This window comes from Aricia agestis, chromosome Z, assembly GCF_905147365.1.
Source record: "Aricia agestis chromosome Z, ilAriAges1.1, whole genome shotgun sequence".
Taxonomy (NCBI): Eukaryota; Metazoa; Arthropoda; class Insecta; order Lepidoptera; family Lycaenidae; genus Aricia; species Aricia agestis.
Window position 1 is genome coordinate 37,905,409 of NC_056428.1, and position 14,132 is coordinate 37,919,540.

A 14,132-nucleotide genomic window follows, 5' to 3' on the forward strand; every position below is an offset into this window, starting at 1 on the left:
TTATAACTCATAAGCTTGCTTAAAATTAAAATGTACAATCAGAGAAATAATTACTTTATATTTATTATAGGAACTACATTATTTCATCAGGTCAATGTTAGTATATAATATGTCGACTGACCTTGACATAACCCGACATAATTGCGTAGATCAGTAGAGAGTAAAGATAGAGTCAAATAAAGTAAAAAAAAAACTTTTATTAACGGGTCACGGAGATATTTCTGTCGACAGTGCATACACACCCTAACTGCGGATTCGCACTACTTCCGATCCTAAGAAATACGGATATAGAATAAAATATATTACTGTAATGTTTACACTCTAAACAGCAGCACCAGCACAAACAGTAAACTAAAAGTTTTGTTCGACGTTTGACAACGTTAATGTCAATATTCTGATATGACATGTCACAAGTGCAACATGTAACGCTCATGTAACGCAACCTACAATACAACATGTAATACTCCGAAGCTCTTTGCGTAATATTTCCTATTCTCTGCCTTAGGGCTCCCACACATAACTGCGAATTCGCATCGCATCGCAAACATCTGCGACAAAATTCATAATAATAATCGGCCAAGTGCGAGTTGTACTCGCACACGAAGAGTATATTACCACATACCATTGTAGAACAAAAATAGAAAAAAAAAGTTTTTGTATGGGATTAATTATTAATTTTATTTAAATTAGATTGTTAACGAACTTTTGCCCGCGGCTTCGCTCGCGTTAAGAAGTATTATTATATACAAACTTTCATCCCCTATTTTAACCCCTTGGGGTTGGAATTTATCAAAATCCTTTTTTAGCAGATGCCTACGTCATAACATCTACCTGCATGCCAAATTTTAGCCCGATCCGTCCAGGGGTTTGGGCTGTGCGTTGATAGATCACTATGTCAGTCAGTCAGTCACCTTTGAGTTTTATATATATATATATATATATATATATATATATATATATATATATATATATATATATATATATATATATATATATATATATATATATATATATATATATATAAAACAGACGTACAGACAGACGTATCGAAGTCTTAGTATAATAGGGTCCCGTATTTACGATAAAAATGGCATTACGATGCGATAAGATGTGAATTCGCAGTTTTGTGTGAGGGCCCTTAATCCGGATATTATACTTAGCACTAGTACTATCTCTGATTCAAGGCCAAGCAATTCGGGGTCACTTTTGTCATTCCTTTTACCGGGAGTCTTTCCCTGAAAAAGACATTCACGTATAACAAAGAGAAATGAACTAACAATAGTTTTACGTCTACCTCGTATTTTCATGAGTTCAGTTCAGATTTTGATCGGTCGTAGTGCGAAACGTTTAACAATACTTTCTGAATTATAACAGAAAAAAAAAATAGGTCACATTCACATACGCCCGCTGAGGCCAAGTGGAGTGTGGTTGAAAAGACCTGAATATAGATGGCTGGAAATATCTGTTTATAAATAGTTGAACTTGTGTTACACTGTGTTGCAGGGGATTTCAGTTTCTCGTATGTTTCGGTTTTATTTAGTAGTATATTTTGTTTTTTTTTTTTTTATAAGATTGGAAGGAAAACGAGCAAACGAGTCACCTGATGGAAATCAGAGGCCGTCGCCCGTCGCCCATAGGCCATGCACAATATCTGAAAAGTTGGTTTATGCATCGTACACGGTACACCATTACTTTGTAAGTTTGTTGACACAATATTTCTGCTGACGTCACCATTGAAAAATAATATTTAAGAGAATAAAATTTTCGAAGGCCAATCTTGTGCAAAATATAAATACTTACTATAGTTTTGAAAATAATATTTTATCGATAAAATCGTATTTCTAATTTTTATTATCAAAGTACAACTCAGAGGAATATACGCATTGTTATGCGTATAAACTGTATCTCATCTATATAAATAAAGATGAATCCCAATTTTGTTGGTCTCGCTAAAACTCGAGGACAGCTAAACCGATTTGGCTAATTTTAGTCTTGAAACATTCGTGGAAGTCCAGGGAAGGTTTATAATATTAGGACGGAAATGATAGGAAACTCACCGGGTCATTTAGTAAAATTTAAAAAAAATCGCTAGTCTGCGTGTAACATGTCTTTGACGTGTACAAGCGCAAATCTCGAAAACGGCTGATTTTGCCAATTCTTTTTTGGTGTTGCTAATATGGAAGGAAGGTTCTTACGGAGATAAAACACGTGGATAATTAGAAAATTTAAGAATACTTTACTTTAAATGATATAACGTTTTAGACAATTTAACATCATAGTTATGACGGAACGATGTCCGTCGGGCCCGCTTGTTTTATACAAGTCTTTGACCATCCCACGTTAGTCTGTTTATGAATAACACAAAAGTCAATACACTCAGCGAAGACATAAAATTTTATTGGCATGAATAACAAGGGCAAATAATATATAAAACGTATCGCGAAATGTTATTTTTAATGTGAAATTGAAATAATACATATAAAATTAAAGGGATAAATTCCACGTACCTACCTCTATGATTTCTGTTTCTTATGTCAATGGTAATAATTAATAACCGATAATTGTCAAAATATATCGCTTTTACATTCGATAATAGTTAATCGAAGGTTAACGTACGTGATTGCGCCTTTCATTATCTCCAGGATGTAACAAAACAAAGTGATAATAATATTCAAGGGTATGTATCCCTAATACAGAGTTTATTGTGAAAGTAGCAGTGCTGAAAGAGTTACTTTTAACTTGTATGTTTCTATTCCCCGACTGAATGAATCAATTTACACAAATTTCACCAATTCCAATGATTTCAAAAGGTTACCTCTTATAGGCTGCTACTTACTACTATTCTATACAATACGGTAAAAATATCCTGAAGTATTTAGTATTACCACTTTGTTTTGTTACACGCTGTACATAACCTACAGCATCAAGCATATACTTATCAACATGTTCCTCCCTGGTCAAGGTGTGTCTCACGATATCATACTATACGGCAGTCTCTCCCAAAGTGGGTGATAACGCCCCCTTGTGGACGCTGAAGGTCTAAAGGGGGCGGTGTGGGACCTAGAAAAAAAATGAGGGGGTTGTGTAGAGGCTTGGGAGTTGGGGGTGGTTTATTTCATCTGGATACGTTTTAAATTGAAACAATGGGGGCGCTAAAACATAATTTGTTTTCAAAGTGGGCAGCTGTAGACAAAATATAAGTTTGGGAACCCCTGCTATACGGAGGCGCAGGAATCGAAATTCAAAAACGGAATCTGTGCACGCTTTACCTCGTAACACGCGCTACACGGAACCTTCACACACGTCAATCGTCGCTGTAATCATAGTCGGTCGTCGAAATAAAAGTGAAAACGTAAATATTTCCGTAACGTGTTCTTGAAAAGTGTAAAATCGATTTTAAAAACAGAGAGATCACGGTCGCGTGACGTTGCTCTCACAATGTGTTTACACCTAAATCAATAAGTACCTACATAGTACATACACTATAATAGCACAATATAAACAATATACAGTAGATCATCCCATTCTAGACCTCGCGAGAGCGTACACGCACAGCGTGATTTCAGAATATTTCAATCAGCAATTTTAGTAACGCCGCGGGCGCGTCGAACTTGCCTATGTGTGCGTGAGTTTGATTTCAAGGACGCGCGGAGTTAGTCTACTGTTTGTTTGTATTGTGATAATAGTTTGCAATACAATGTAAAAATACGGCCATCGATATCTACGTCAGACAATAAAAAATTGAAGCCAGCGGCCATTTGCGGTTATTTTACGACGTGTATGTCGGCAATTAATTGTAAAATCTCTTTAAAAAGCGTCGTGGAATTTCGACACCCGCGTAGACGTGGATAATTTTAGGTGTATAATATATTATAGTATGTTACCAGATAATTAAGCTATCGCATTTGTAGGGTTCCGTAGAAAAATTGCAAAAAACGGAACCCTCATAGATTCGTCATGCCTATCTGTCTGTCTGACTGTACCTGTCCGTCTGTCCGTCTGTCCGTCCGTATGTCACCGCCACTTTTCTCCGAAACTATAAGAGTAAACTATTGAAACTTGGTAAGTAGATGAAGTCTGTGAACCGCATTAAGATTTTGATACAAAATCTTAATGCGGTTTGTCATAAATAAAAGGCCATAAATGGTAAACCTTAATTTAACTTTTATTATATCAACTGAAATATAAAAATAAAACAAAAACCTTTTAACTCCATAAAATGCTCATGCTAGCCCATGAAGGGTTCCGCAGCAGCAATAAGGTATGTATTGCTTTTGCGAAACCCTTCATAGGCGAGTCCAACTCGCACTTGGCCGGTTTTTTTTTTTTTATGAGTGTTAAATTAAGTTTTAGCATCACACTAATACCTGTTAACCGCAGTACTGACAAACATTATACTATGTCTGTTATCCTCGTAAAACCAATAATTTTGATAAAAGGTACGGAGATACATTAAAGGGTTAATCAAAAATATATTATCCAAGCCTAAAAAATCACTAAAGTAGGAAATGTAAACAGCTATTCGGCCTATTAATTATATTAAGCTGAGCACTATCAAATCGGTTCATTCATTTGATATTTCAACCGTCAGTAGTAACAATTATGCTGTGTGCAGTTGACATGTCAAAAGCACCGTCAATACACACCGGTTATTGAACCGGTTCGGTTTCGTATAAACGCTGAATCTAGTATCGCACATCGACGCGCAGCACGCACCTCGCGCCCTTGGTGAGCACACAATAAAATGTATTTTTGGCCCGGGCCATTGCCAACCGCAACGGAAAGAAATACCGCGGGCCGAGCTAGTCGTAAACAATATTAATGCGTCGGCAACTTGCATTTGCGTCGCTTGTAAACAATCACTTAGCCATACGCATAAAATTCGCTAGATTTTATTGCGCTCCCATTCAACTATAGTTTTATGGTATATCTATGTCTTTATTTCGTGATTCAGTTCAAGTTTTTAACGTCTTTCATTGTGTTTCAGAGGTGTACATCGTCTGTCATTTTTAATCGCGACGAAAACTTGTTGTCTTTATGTGTCTCTCTCTGTGGCATCTTATCAGTGCAATCGCAAAGTCCTAGGGTCGGTGTAGGTTCCGTAGAGTTAGGCCGTGTAATTTCAGAAGCTTGGCTCTACATGAGATCTCATATCTTTTTCACAGGGTAAACCGTAAACCTTAAATGTGGTCGTCTCGGCGATATTTTACAAGAAATGTTTTTGGTGGGATTTTTTATTTCTGTAACATAAAAAAAATGGGCCTAAATTTGCCGCCCCTCTAAATCTGGCGCCCTAGGCTCCAGCCTACTTAGCCTATTGGTAAATCCGCCACTACATCGCTATAGAAGCCAAAAATGTGGTTAGTATTTTGTCTGTCTGTCTGTCTGTCTGTATGATTGTTCCAGCATCACACGAAAACTACTGATCCGATTTGAATGCGGTTTTCGCAGATATATTTGTCTTCTTCCAACTTAACATCTGGTGTTTAAAATCCCCCCCCCCCTCCCCTCTAAGGGGACAAAAGAGGGGGTCAGATTTTGTATCAAACTTTTTTCCTAACACGAATATTACTGATTCGATATTGCATACGGTTTTCGCAGACATAATATTTGTCTTCTTCCAACTTAACATCTGCCGAGCTAGCACGGCCACCAGTAAAAATGCGAAAGTATAGACAAACTGTGGAGATAAACTTAAGGTGAGGTTCCGATCTTTTTTCGTTCCGTAAAATTCATTTAAAATGCCACTTTATGAATAGCCTATGTGTATAAATTTTTCCCCCACAAAAGCGGGGGTAATCTTGTCTATTCATAATATAATAAAATCGTAGGAAAGTCAATTCTGTACATCGAATATTTTTTTAAATGAATACTTGGGAGTTGGGACGTGATCTACAATCAAGCCAAAACTATAATTTTTGTCTGTTTATCTGTATGTATGTCCGGGTTTAACCCCAAAAGTGCTGCATGGATTTACTTCAATTTTTGTATAAATGTTACTAAGAGGTCGGGTCAACATATAGATAGATAATACTTTATACATATACCGCACCGATTTTAATCGGCGAGATACATGTACTATTGTCGAAATTGGACAAGTAAAGATGGATAGTAATGGGGGGGGGGGGATCCGGACCCCCAGGACACCCCCCCTTATATACGCCCATGGGTTACATAATACATATTATTAACGCAATCACCTAGGGTTGGGGAGAGGTAGAGAAAAAGTGTCTTCTACATACTTAATGAAAGTTTATATTTACTACAAATTTGTCGTTTATTTTTGTATCATTGTCTTGCTGTGAGCTTCTATCTATATTACTTATATACATATAAATAGAATTATGGGTATTTTGTGGTCATATTGTAAAGTGCCTACCTGTTGAGTGTTGACATTATAGATATCGAGCAAAAGAGGCGTTTGTTGTAAGGCCCATTACTTAATATTAACATTATTTTGTTTCAAATATTTGTTGCTGTAGCGGCAATAGAAATACAATATAATTTTTGAAAATGTCAACTGTCTAGCAAGCGTGGTTCTGGAGGTACAGCCTGAATATGGACAGACGGATATGCTGAAATATCTTTGTGATCGGGTCCCGTTTTTACCCTTCGGGTAAGGTCGAGCCAAAGAAAAGGGGAACATTATCAATCTTTGTTATAATACTATGCTAACGCGGACGAAGTCACGGGCAACAGCTAGTTATATTATAAAAAACCGGCCAAGTGCAGCAGAAATTAGGTTTACTTTTATGAAATTAAGAGGTTTTTCATTTATTAACATAATATTTCAGTTAATTTAATGACATTAAATTACGGTTTACCATTTAAGACGTTTAAAAAACTTTACTGGCTAGATCTCGTTCGACCAATTTTCGTTGGTAGTTTTTGTAGTATTATGTACATCATATATTTTTTTAGACTTATCATGCTTTACTTTAGAAGTTAGAGAGGACACACATTTTACCACTTTGGAAGAGTGTCTCGCGCAAACTATTCAGGTTAGATTTTTTTTTTATTTTTTCTAACCTGAATAGTTTTCCAATGAACTTTGAACTTTTCCTGAACCTGAATTATTTCAGGTTAGAAAAAAATTATATTAGAAAACTCAATACGATTTTTGAACACCTATCCATAGACACGCATAGCTTGAATGAAAAAATTTTTTTTTTGTTTCAGTTGTATCTATGGGGACCCTAAAATTTTTAATATTTTTTCCATTTTTGTATCAAAATCTTAAGGCGGTTCACAGACTACATCTACTTACCAAGTTGCGGAGAAAATTGGCTGTGACATACGGACGGACAGACAGACAAACATGACGAATCTATAAGGTTCCGTTTTTTTGCCATTTGGCTACGGAACCCTAAAAAGGATTGGACGTGTATTCAGGGTTATAATATTTTGGTCCTTTAGCTAATACAAAGTTCTAAAGATCAAGTATTGTGGATATAAATACAATATTTCCTTGCCATATAATGATTACTCTGTAATGCCCTATTCTTATACCAGAGATTGCGCTGCAAAGCCCTTCTCAAGGTAAAGTCCTTGGCCCATATTTCCCTGGCTTATATTTTATGTAACCTATCTTATCTCACAAAGTAACTTCATACACTTTTGTTTGAAGTTTAATGCAGATTGAAAATGCAAAACGCAATTCACTTTAAATACAATTCCGAGTTTTACTTTATTTTTAACTTTTTCATATTTTTGTAGTCTCACAAAGTCTTTCTAATCTTCGAACGCTGGGTACTTAAAGCCAAAGTCGACCAAAAATTTTAAAAGTTGTATACTGTAATCATGAGTGGCCAAATTTTCGATAGAGTGATATAAATACGAATCATAATTACAAGTACTCTACAACATCCCATTAATCTCAGTTAATTCGATAACAAAACGACAACACAAGTTTACAGAAATGCCATTAGTTAATCAAACATTTAATTAAACGAGGTCTAGTTCAAATCGCCCGAAAAGGTTACGGTCATCTGGAACTGTTCCGAGTGAGAACTCAATCCAACTTTTCTAATTTTACATGTTAGTTTGTAAACAAGGGAAAGTCCAGCCGATTTGTTTAATTATTTCTATAATTAAACATCGATTTTGGAAACATAGTTTAGCATACCGCATTAGCACATGAATAGCACAGGACCCGTACAATGTACATTTTGTGACAAGCTATTTCATTTTCCTTTTACAGACTGAAATACAATCTATCCAGAGGCGTCGGCCAGCTTCAATTAATATAAAGGAAAGGGGCAGGAGGCAGGCAATGGGACAATCCCCCTCTGCCCCCCCTTGGCGACGCCCTTGAATCTATCCATACTTGGTACTACTAAAATATTATATTCTGTGTCCATACCAAAGTTTAAGTTACTCGTTTCAGCGTTTGGAGGGACAAAAAACATTATTAATTGATAATAATATTATTAACTAATATACTCATGGGTATAAATTATTTAGTAATAAATATAAATTCTTTCTAAGTTTTTTTTATTAAATCTTGGCCATTTGTGCACTAGTCATTTATAAACGCCACCACAACTGCTGAATAACAGTAATTATTCCTGGAAAATATGAAACCTCAGAACGTTCCAGATTGTTCTTATAATTGCTATATCATAGCCATAACACTGTTGCCAGGCGATTATTGCCCACAATTTTAGTGCAAAACCACCTTTATGATGCACCTATCAATCCTGCATGTTTCATTGATGTTTCACAGCCTACTTCGCCCGGACCACATAAACAAGGCATTTGAAAGATCAGACGTTTTTAACGGTCTGTAATTTGTTATATGCACGCTAAATACTTGTTACAACTAAATTTGTAATATTCGGATAATAAATATAGCAGTACGCTAGTCGATGAACATCAAAGACAAGAAAGTTTATTTAATTTAACACTTTTTGCACAATGACCAATGGCGGACTATGTCATAGGGCATTCTCTACCAGTCAACCATGGTAATAGAGAACTAGCATATACTATTGAAAATATTGAATCAATTACTTTGGTGGAACAACATAAATCTAACGAGATTATTAGTCATTTATTCTTGAGTACAAAAAGATAAGTTAGTCGACTAGATGCCGACTCCAGAGAGATATTCGGTTGCCAAATATTGATTTAATTGTAGTAAAAGTTACTGTTATACAATTCAAAACTACGGAATACCAAAACTCTAGTGCCAATTTGGCAAGAGTCAAGTTTATGGGGATGAGATTTTCAATATCAATAAACTAATTCATAGTTGTTCTGACTTTATAATGTTTATTGTCTGGTCTGGTACACTTAACGAAAAATCACGCCTATTGATTTGTGCTTTAACATAAGTAGTATTTTTTTTTATCGGTGAGGTTGCTTTGTAGCTCTCTTAAATATAATTCTCACAAAGCTGAGTAGTATAGACTAGTCGATAATAATTGTTACTTTCAACATGATAAAATATTAAACTGATTATGATAAATCCCAGTTTCCTATAACATGCAATTTTATGGTCAAAACTCTTAATATTCAACATGGTTACAAAATGGCCTAGGTAATCGTCACTTTCATAATAAGCTTTGTTCTTCCACTGGATTTAAAACTTAGAAATCGAAGTGTATAACCGTCCACATATGAATACGTTTAGGTACCAGACGTTCGCTTTGGACTTAGGACTTGTAAGTTAATTACAGTTGCATTTATATCTGTGTGTAAAGGCAAACATTCATCATCATTATCATATCAGCCTATAGTCGTCCACTGCTGGACATAGGCTTCTCTCAATGAACGCCGAGATGACCGAGAACATTCAGTTTTATATTATTACTAGCTGTCCCGGCAAACGTTTCTTTGCCATATAAAGTATTTCGCCCATATTATGTTATTGAAGTGACTAAATAAGTATGTCACCATGGCAACGTCCATCGCTATCCCGTCACACAAACAATGGTCGCCGTCAGTCTCGAGTTGTAATAATTTACTTTTATTTATTCAACAATTGCACTTATCAATATAAAAAGTACCCAGTAGCCGATTCTCAGACCCACTGAATATGCATAATATTAAATTTGGTTAAAATCAGTAAAGCCGTTTCGGAGGAGTACCTACGCTATCTAACATTGTGACACGAGAATTTTATATATCAGAAGATTTACATATTTTCAAAATGTACTTTTACGGAATTAAGTATTTCAGTGTGGTGAAGCTAAATCGGTTAAAGTTTAATAAAAATCAGTTTCTGTAACCATTTCCTTTCAGGTTTGCGAGTTAAAGCTTCACCACTTATTCGTTACATTAAAATCGTTCGTTTTGTAGTAACGTTACTTATGATGTTATAACGCTATAACCTTAGGCGCGAAGCCCATTAAGAGGATACACCAGGGGCTAGAGAAATGGAAAAAATGTACGTGTAACATCTATAGCTGTCTCCCTTACTTCAAGCCTATACCGCAGAACGCGATAGAGATAACTACAGTAAATCAACGATTCGTTGTCCCCTGATTCCTTCTCCAAAACTTGAGCTGTTTTCCTATGTTTTTTTTTTTTAGGTATACTCTAGCCAAATCTGTTTTCTGGATGTTTGAACTCAGCGGAAAATCTGGCCATTTTTTTGGGTTTTTGAACGTTCATATCTTATTTAATAATTAAACTATGAAAAAAAGGAAACATAGGGACATTGTATTAGTGGCCGTAGATATTCAGGAAAAAAATTATACTTCTACTAGCATTATCCAGGGAGGAAACAGGGGACAACGTTTGTATGGTATAAAGGTCGGTGTGGACTCCTCTTAAATTACAAGATTTAGGGCCTGTTTCACCACTTCTTTATAAATGCCGAATAGGCTATCCACCACTCAACTTGACAGATAAAGTATGGAGGAGCTGTCAAAAAAGTTGTGGATAGCCTATCTGGCACTTTATCAGGAAGTGGTGAAACAGGCCCTTAGGCTATCGTCTTAAATTGTTTTACGTACATACTCGAAACGTGCCTGAGACGAGTCATAAAGCTTCAAAACTAAAGCGAAGTTTTGGGACTCTATATAAATACTAGAATTAGAATCCAAGAGTGTTCTAAGGCAGGGCTTCCCAAACTTATTTGTACTGTGACGCCCTTGGGATTTTGCCATTTCTTTACGACGCCCCTTTTTTTTTTTTTTTTTTTTTTTATTAAATAAGGGGGAAAACGAGCAAACGGGTCACCTGATGGTAAGCAACTACCGTCGCCCATGGACACTCGCAACATCAGAAGAGCTGCAGGTGCGTTGCCGGCCTTTTAAGAGGGTATACGCTCTTTTCTTGAAGGTTTGCAGGTCGTATCGGTCCGGAAATACTGCTGGTGACAGCCCCTCCACCCAGCCCCCAAAAATACTTTCTAATTTAGAACCAGCCTACATAGGTTATCATATAAACACTATTTGGATATTTATGTTTTTATTAGGAAATAATGACCAAATATAAAACATAAGCATAAAAATTAATAGAGATATTTCTGAAAGATATTAAAGCCAGCAAGGCTGGCTAATGTGAAGGATGCTTTTCTGAGCATAGCTTCTGAAATGAATGTATGATTGACATACGATATACGATATGATTGACGCGGCGCTCACTCGATTTGGTTGTGTTGACATGCGACGCCCCTGGGACAATGTCGCGACACCCCGGGGCGTCGCGACGCACAGTTTGGCAAGCCCTGCTCTAATCATACCTTCTGTAACTTTTCGCCATCGTACCACGCGAAAAATATACCATCCTCATCACCTTGATGAGTGGCAGTCTTCCACCGTGCGTTTTTCGCGTAACGCAGAAGCTGCGCACTGTAAAACTCTGCAAGGAACTGCCATTAGCTTGACGTGTCAACACTTTGATCATGGTAACCCAGATTTTTTATGGAAATACTTAACCGGTGTATTTTGTCAACAGGTAAGCGGTCTCAAATTTGAAACTCAACTAAGAACACTGAACCAATTCCCGGAAACACTACTGGGGGATCCCTCCAGAAGGATCAGATACTTCGATCCACTCAGGTTGGTTCACCATTTTCACCTAAAACTGATATAAGAAGGTTCACTTAAGTGATTTTTCATTGTTTTTCCTCTTTCGGCAGTTATATTTTCATTTAATAATCAGACTCCGGACTCGTCACTTAAAGAGAAAATATGCTTGAAAGAGGAAAATTAACAAAAAATTCGGCGCACGAAAAGTGCAAGTTAACAGTTTTCATACAGCGACATTAGGATAATACTATTTAAACCTAATTCGTCTATACCTAGATCAAAATCTAGTATTTTAATCCGAATCGATGATTATGGGTAAATGTTCGGCGCCGCCTTATATCAATTCGACTCTACAATTTGATACACTTTGTTTTAGAAACGAGTACTTTTTTGACCGAAACCGGCCGTCCTTCGACGCCATCCTGTATTACTACCAGAGCGGCGGGCGTCTCCGGCGCCCGGTCAACGTACCATTGGACGTATTCTCCGAGGAGATCAAATTCTACGAACTGGGGGAACAAGCTACCAACAAGTTCCGGTAATTCCATACCATTCCGTGTGTCACTTTGTATGCTTGAAATATCTGATCATGTCAATCAGTAAGCTCCTTGCCGAAACCTTGGGAATCTGTCCAAACAAGCAACAATTCTCGAAATGTCCTGGTAAAGTGAAAAACGCCACCCTTAAAATAATAAAAATGTGGTTGGGGTTTTTCAATGAAAACTAATATTTATGTTGTAAAAATTACTTGTTATGAGGTCATGGGGTCGTTGACTCACGCAACAATAATATAATTAATTGAAACGAATGCTTTACCCAGGCGTTTTCTTTAATTGAAAGTTTATTTTACTTTTAATTTTCCTCAAAATATAAAAATAAACTATTATCTGTTAAATGCTATTGCTTGACTTGTCTTTTAAAAAAACATTCAGAATTTGTTATTGAAATATATTATTTGTTATCTTATTTTCAGTGAGGATGAGGGCTTCATAAAGGAGGAAGAGAAACCCCTGCCCTCCAACGAGCGCCAGCGCAAAATCTGGCTGCTCTTCGAATACCCTGAGAGCTCCCAGGCCGCCCGCGTTGTAGCCATCATATCCGTTTTTGTCATCCTCCTCTCTATCGTCATCTTCTGCCTGGAGACCCTTCCCGAATTCAAACACTACAAAGTCTTCAACACCACCACCAACGGCACTAAGATCGAAGAAGACGAAGTCCCGGACATCACCGACCCATTCTTCCTCATAGAGACCCTCTGCATCATCTGGTTTACGTTCGAATTGATAGTCCGGTTCCTGGCCTGCCCTAATAAGTTTAATTTCTTTAGGGACGTGATGAATATAATAGACATCATTGCTATTATACCATACTTCATCACACTGGCCACCGTCGTTGCGGAAGAGGAAGATACACTCAACCTTCCCAGAGCTCCTGTTTCGCCTCAAGATAAGTCAACGAATCAAGCCATGAGTCTCGCCATACTTCGGGTGATACGTTTGGTGCGCGTATTCAGAATCTTCAAGCTGTCGCGGCACTCGAAGGGTCTGCAGATTCTTGGTCGAACGCTAAAGGCATCAATGCGAGAGCTGGGGCTTTTAATATTTTTCCTCTTCATTGGTGAGTATAATTTTATTGTATACCTTTTAAATAATCGAAACCAAAACATTGCAAACTATCTACATTGTGCATTTTATAGAAATAAAATGGTATACCCAAAAACTATAATCAAAACTCCAGGACCTCCTTAATTTATTGATATTTAGCTTTAATGACTGTGTCCACAAGAACACAATAACACTAGAGACTAATGGTTAATAACACAAGAAAGGTTAATGATAGAAGATTTCGGGCAAGCGGTATGAACAACAAACAAAAGAAGAAGAGACTCGAACCCGTAGGGTGCGAATGGTACAATTGGTTATGTGTTCGCAGGGGTGGTCGTGTTCTCAAGTGCTGTATTTTTTGCCGATAAAGATTGTCCCGATACAAACTTTTCCTCAATCCCCGATGCGTTTTGGTGGGCTGTAATAACGATGACCACCGTCGGTTACGGAGATATGAGGTAACTGTCGTTGCTCGCTCCACCCCACGCCCACCCGCAATCGCGTCCTTCGCAATGTGTATCCCACTGTATGCGCATTCATTATATGT

At 37.0% G+C, this 14,132-nt stretch overlaps 1 protein-coding gene across 10 annotated transcripts in view; it reads left to right on the forward strand.

Moving 5' to 3' along the window:
• Positions 1–14,132, forward strand: part of LOC121738490 (potassium voltage-gated channel protein Shaker) — a 348,407-nt gene that overhangs the window by 325,068 nt on the left and 9,207 nt on the right. For 8 of the 10 annotated variants that reach the window (XM_042130563.1, XM_042130562.1, XM_042130570.1 and 5 more), the window contains 3 exons: positions 11,908–12,011; positions 12,358–12,519; positions 12,955–13,598. In XM_042130563.1, the coding sequence (XP_041986497.1) occupies positions 11,908–12,011; positions 12,358–12,519; positions 12,955–13,598 (910 nt within the window). Of the gene's footprint in view, positions 1–11,907; positions 12,012–12,357; positions 12,520–12,954; positions 13,599–13,913; positions 14,044–14,132 lie in introns of all 10 variants that reach the window. The other 2 variants (XR_006037296.1, XM_042130564.1) reach the window with 1 other exon arrangement.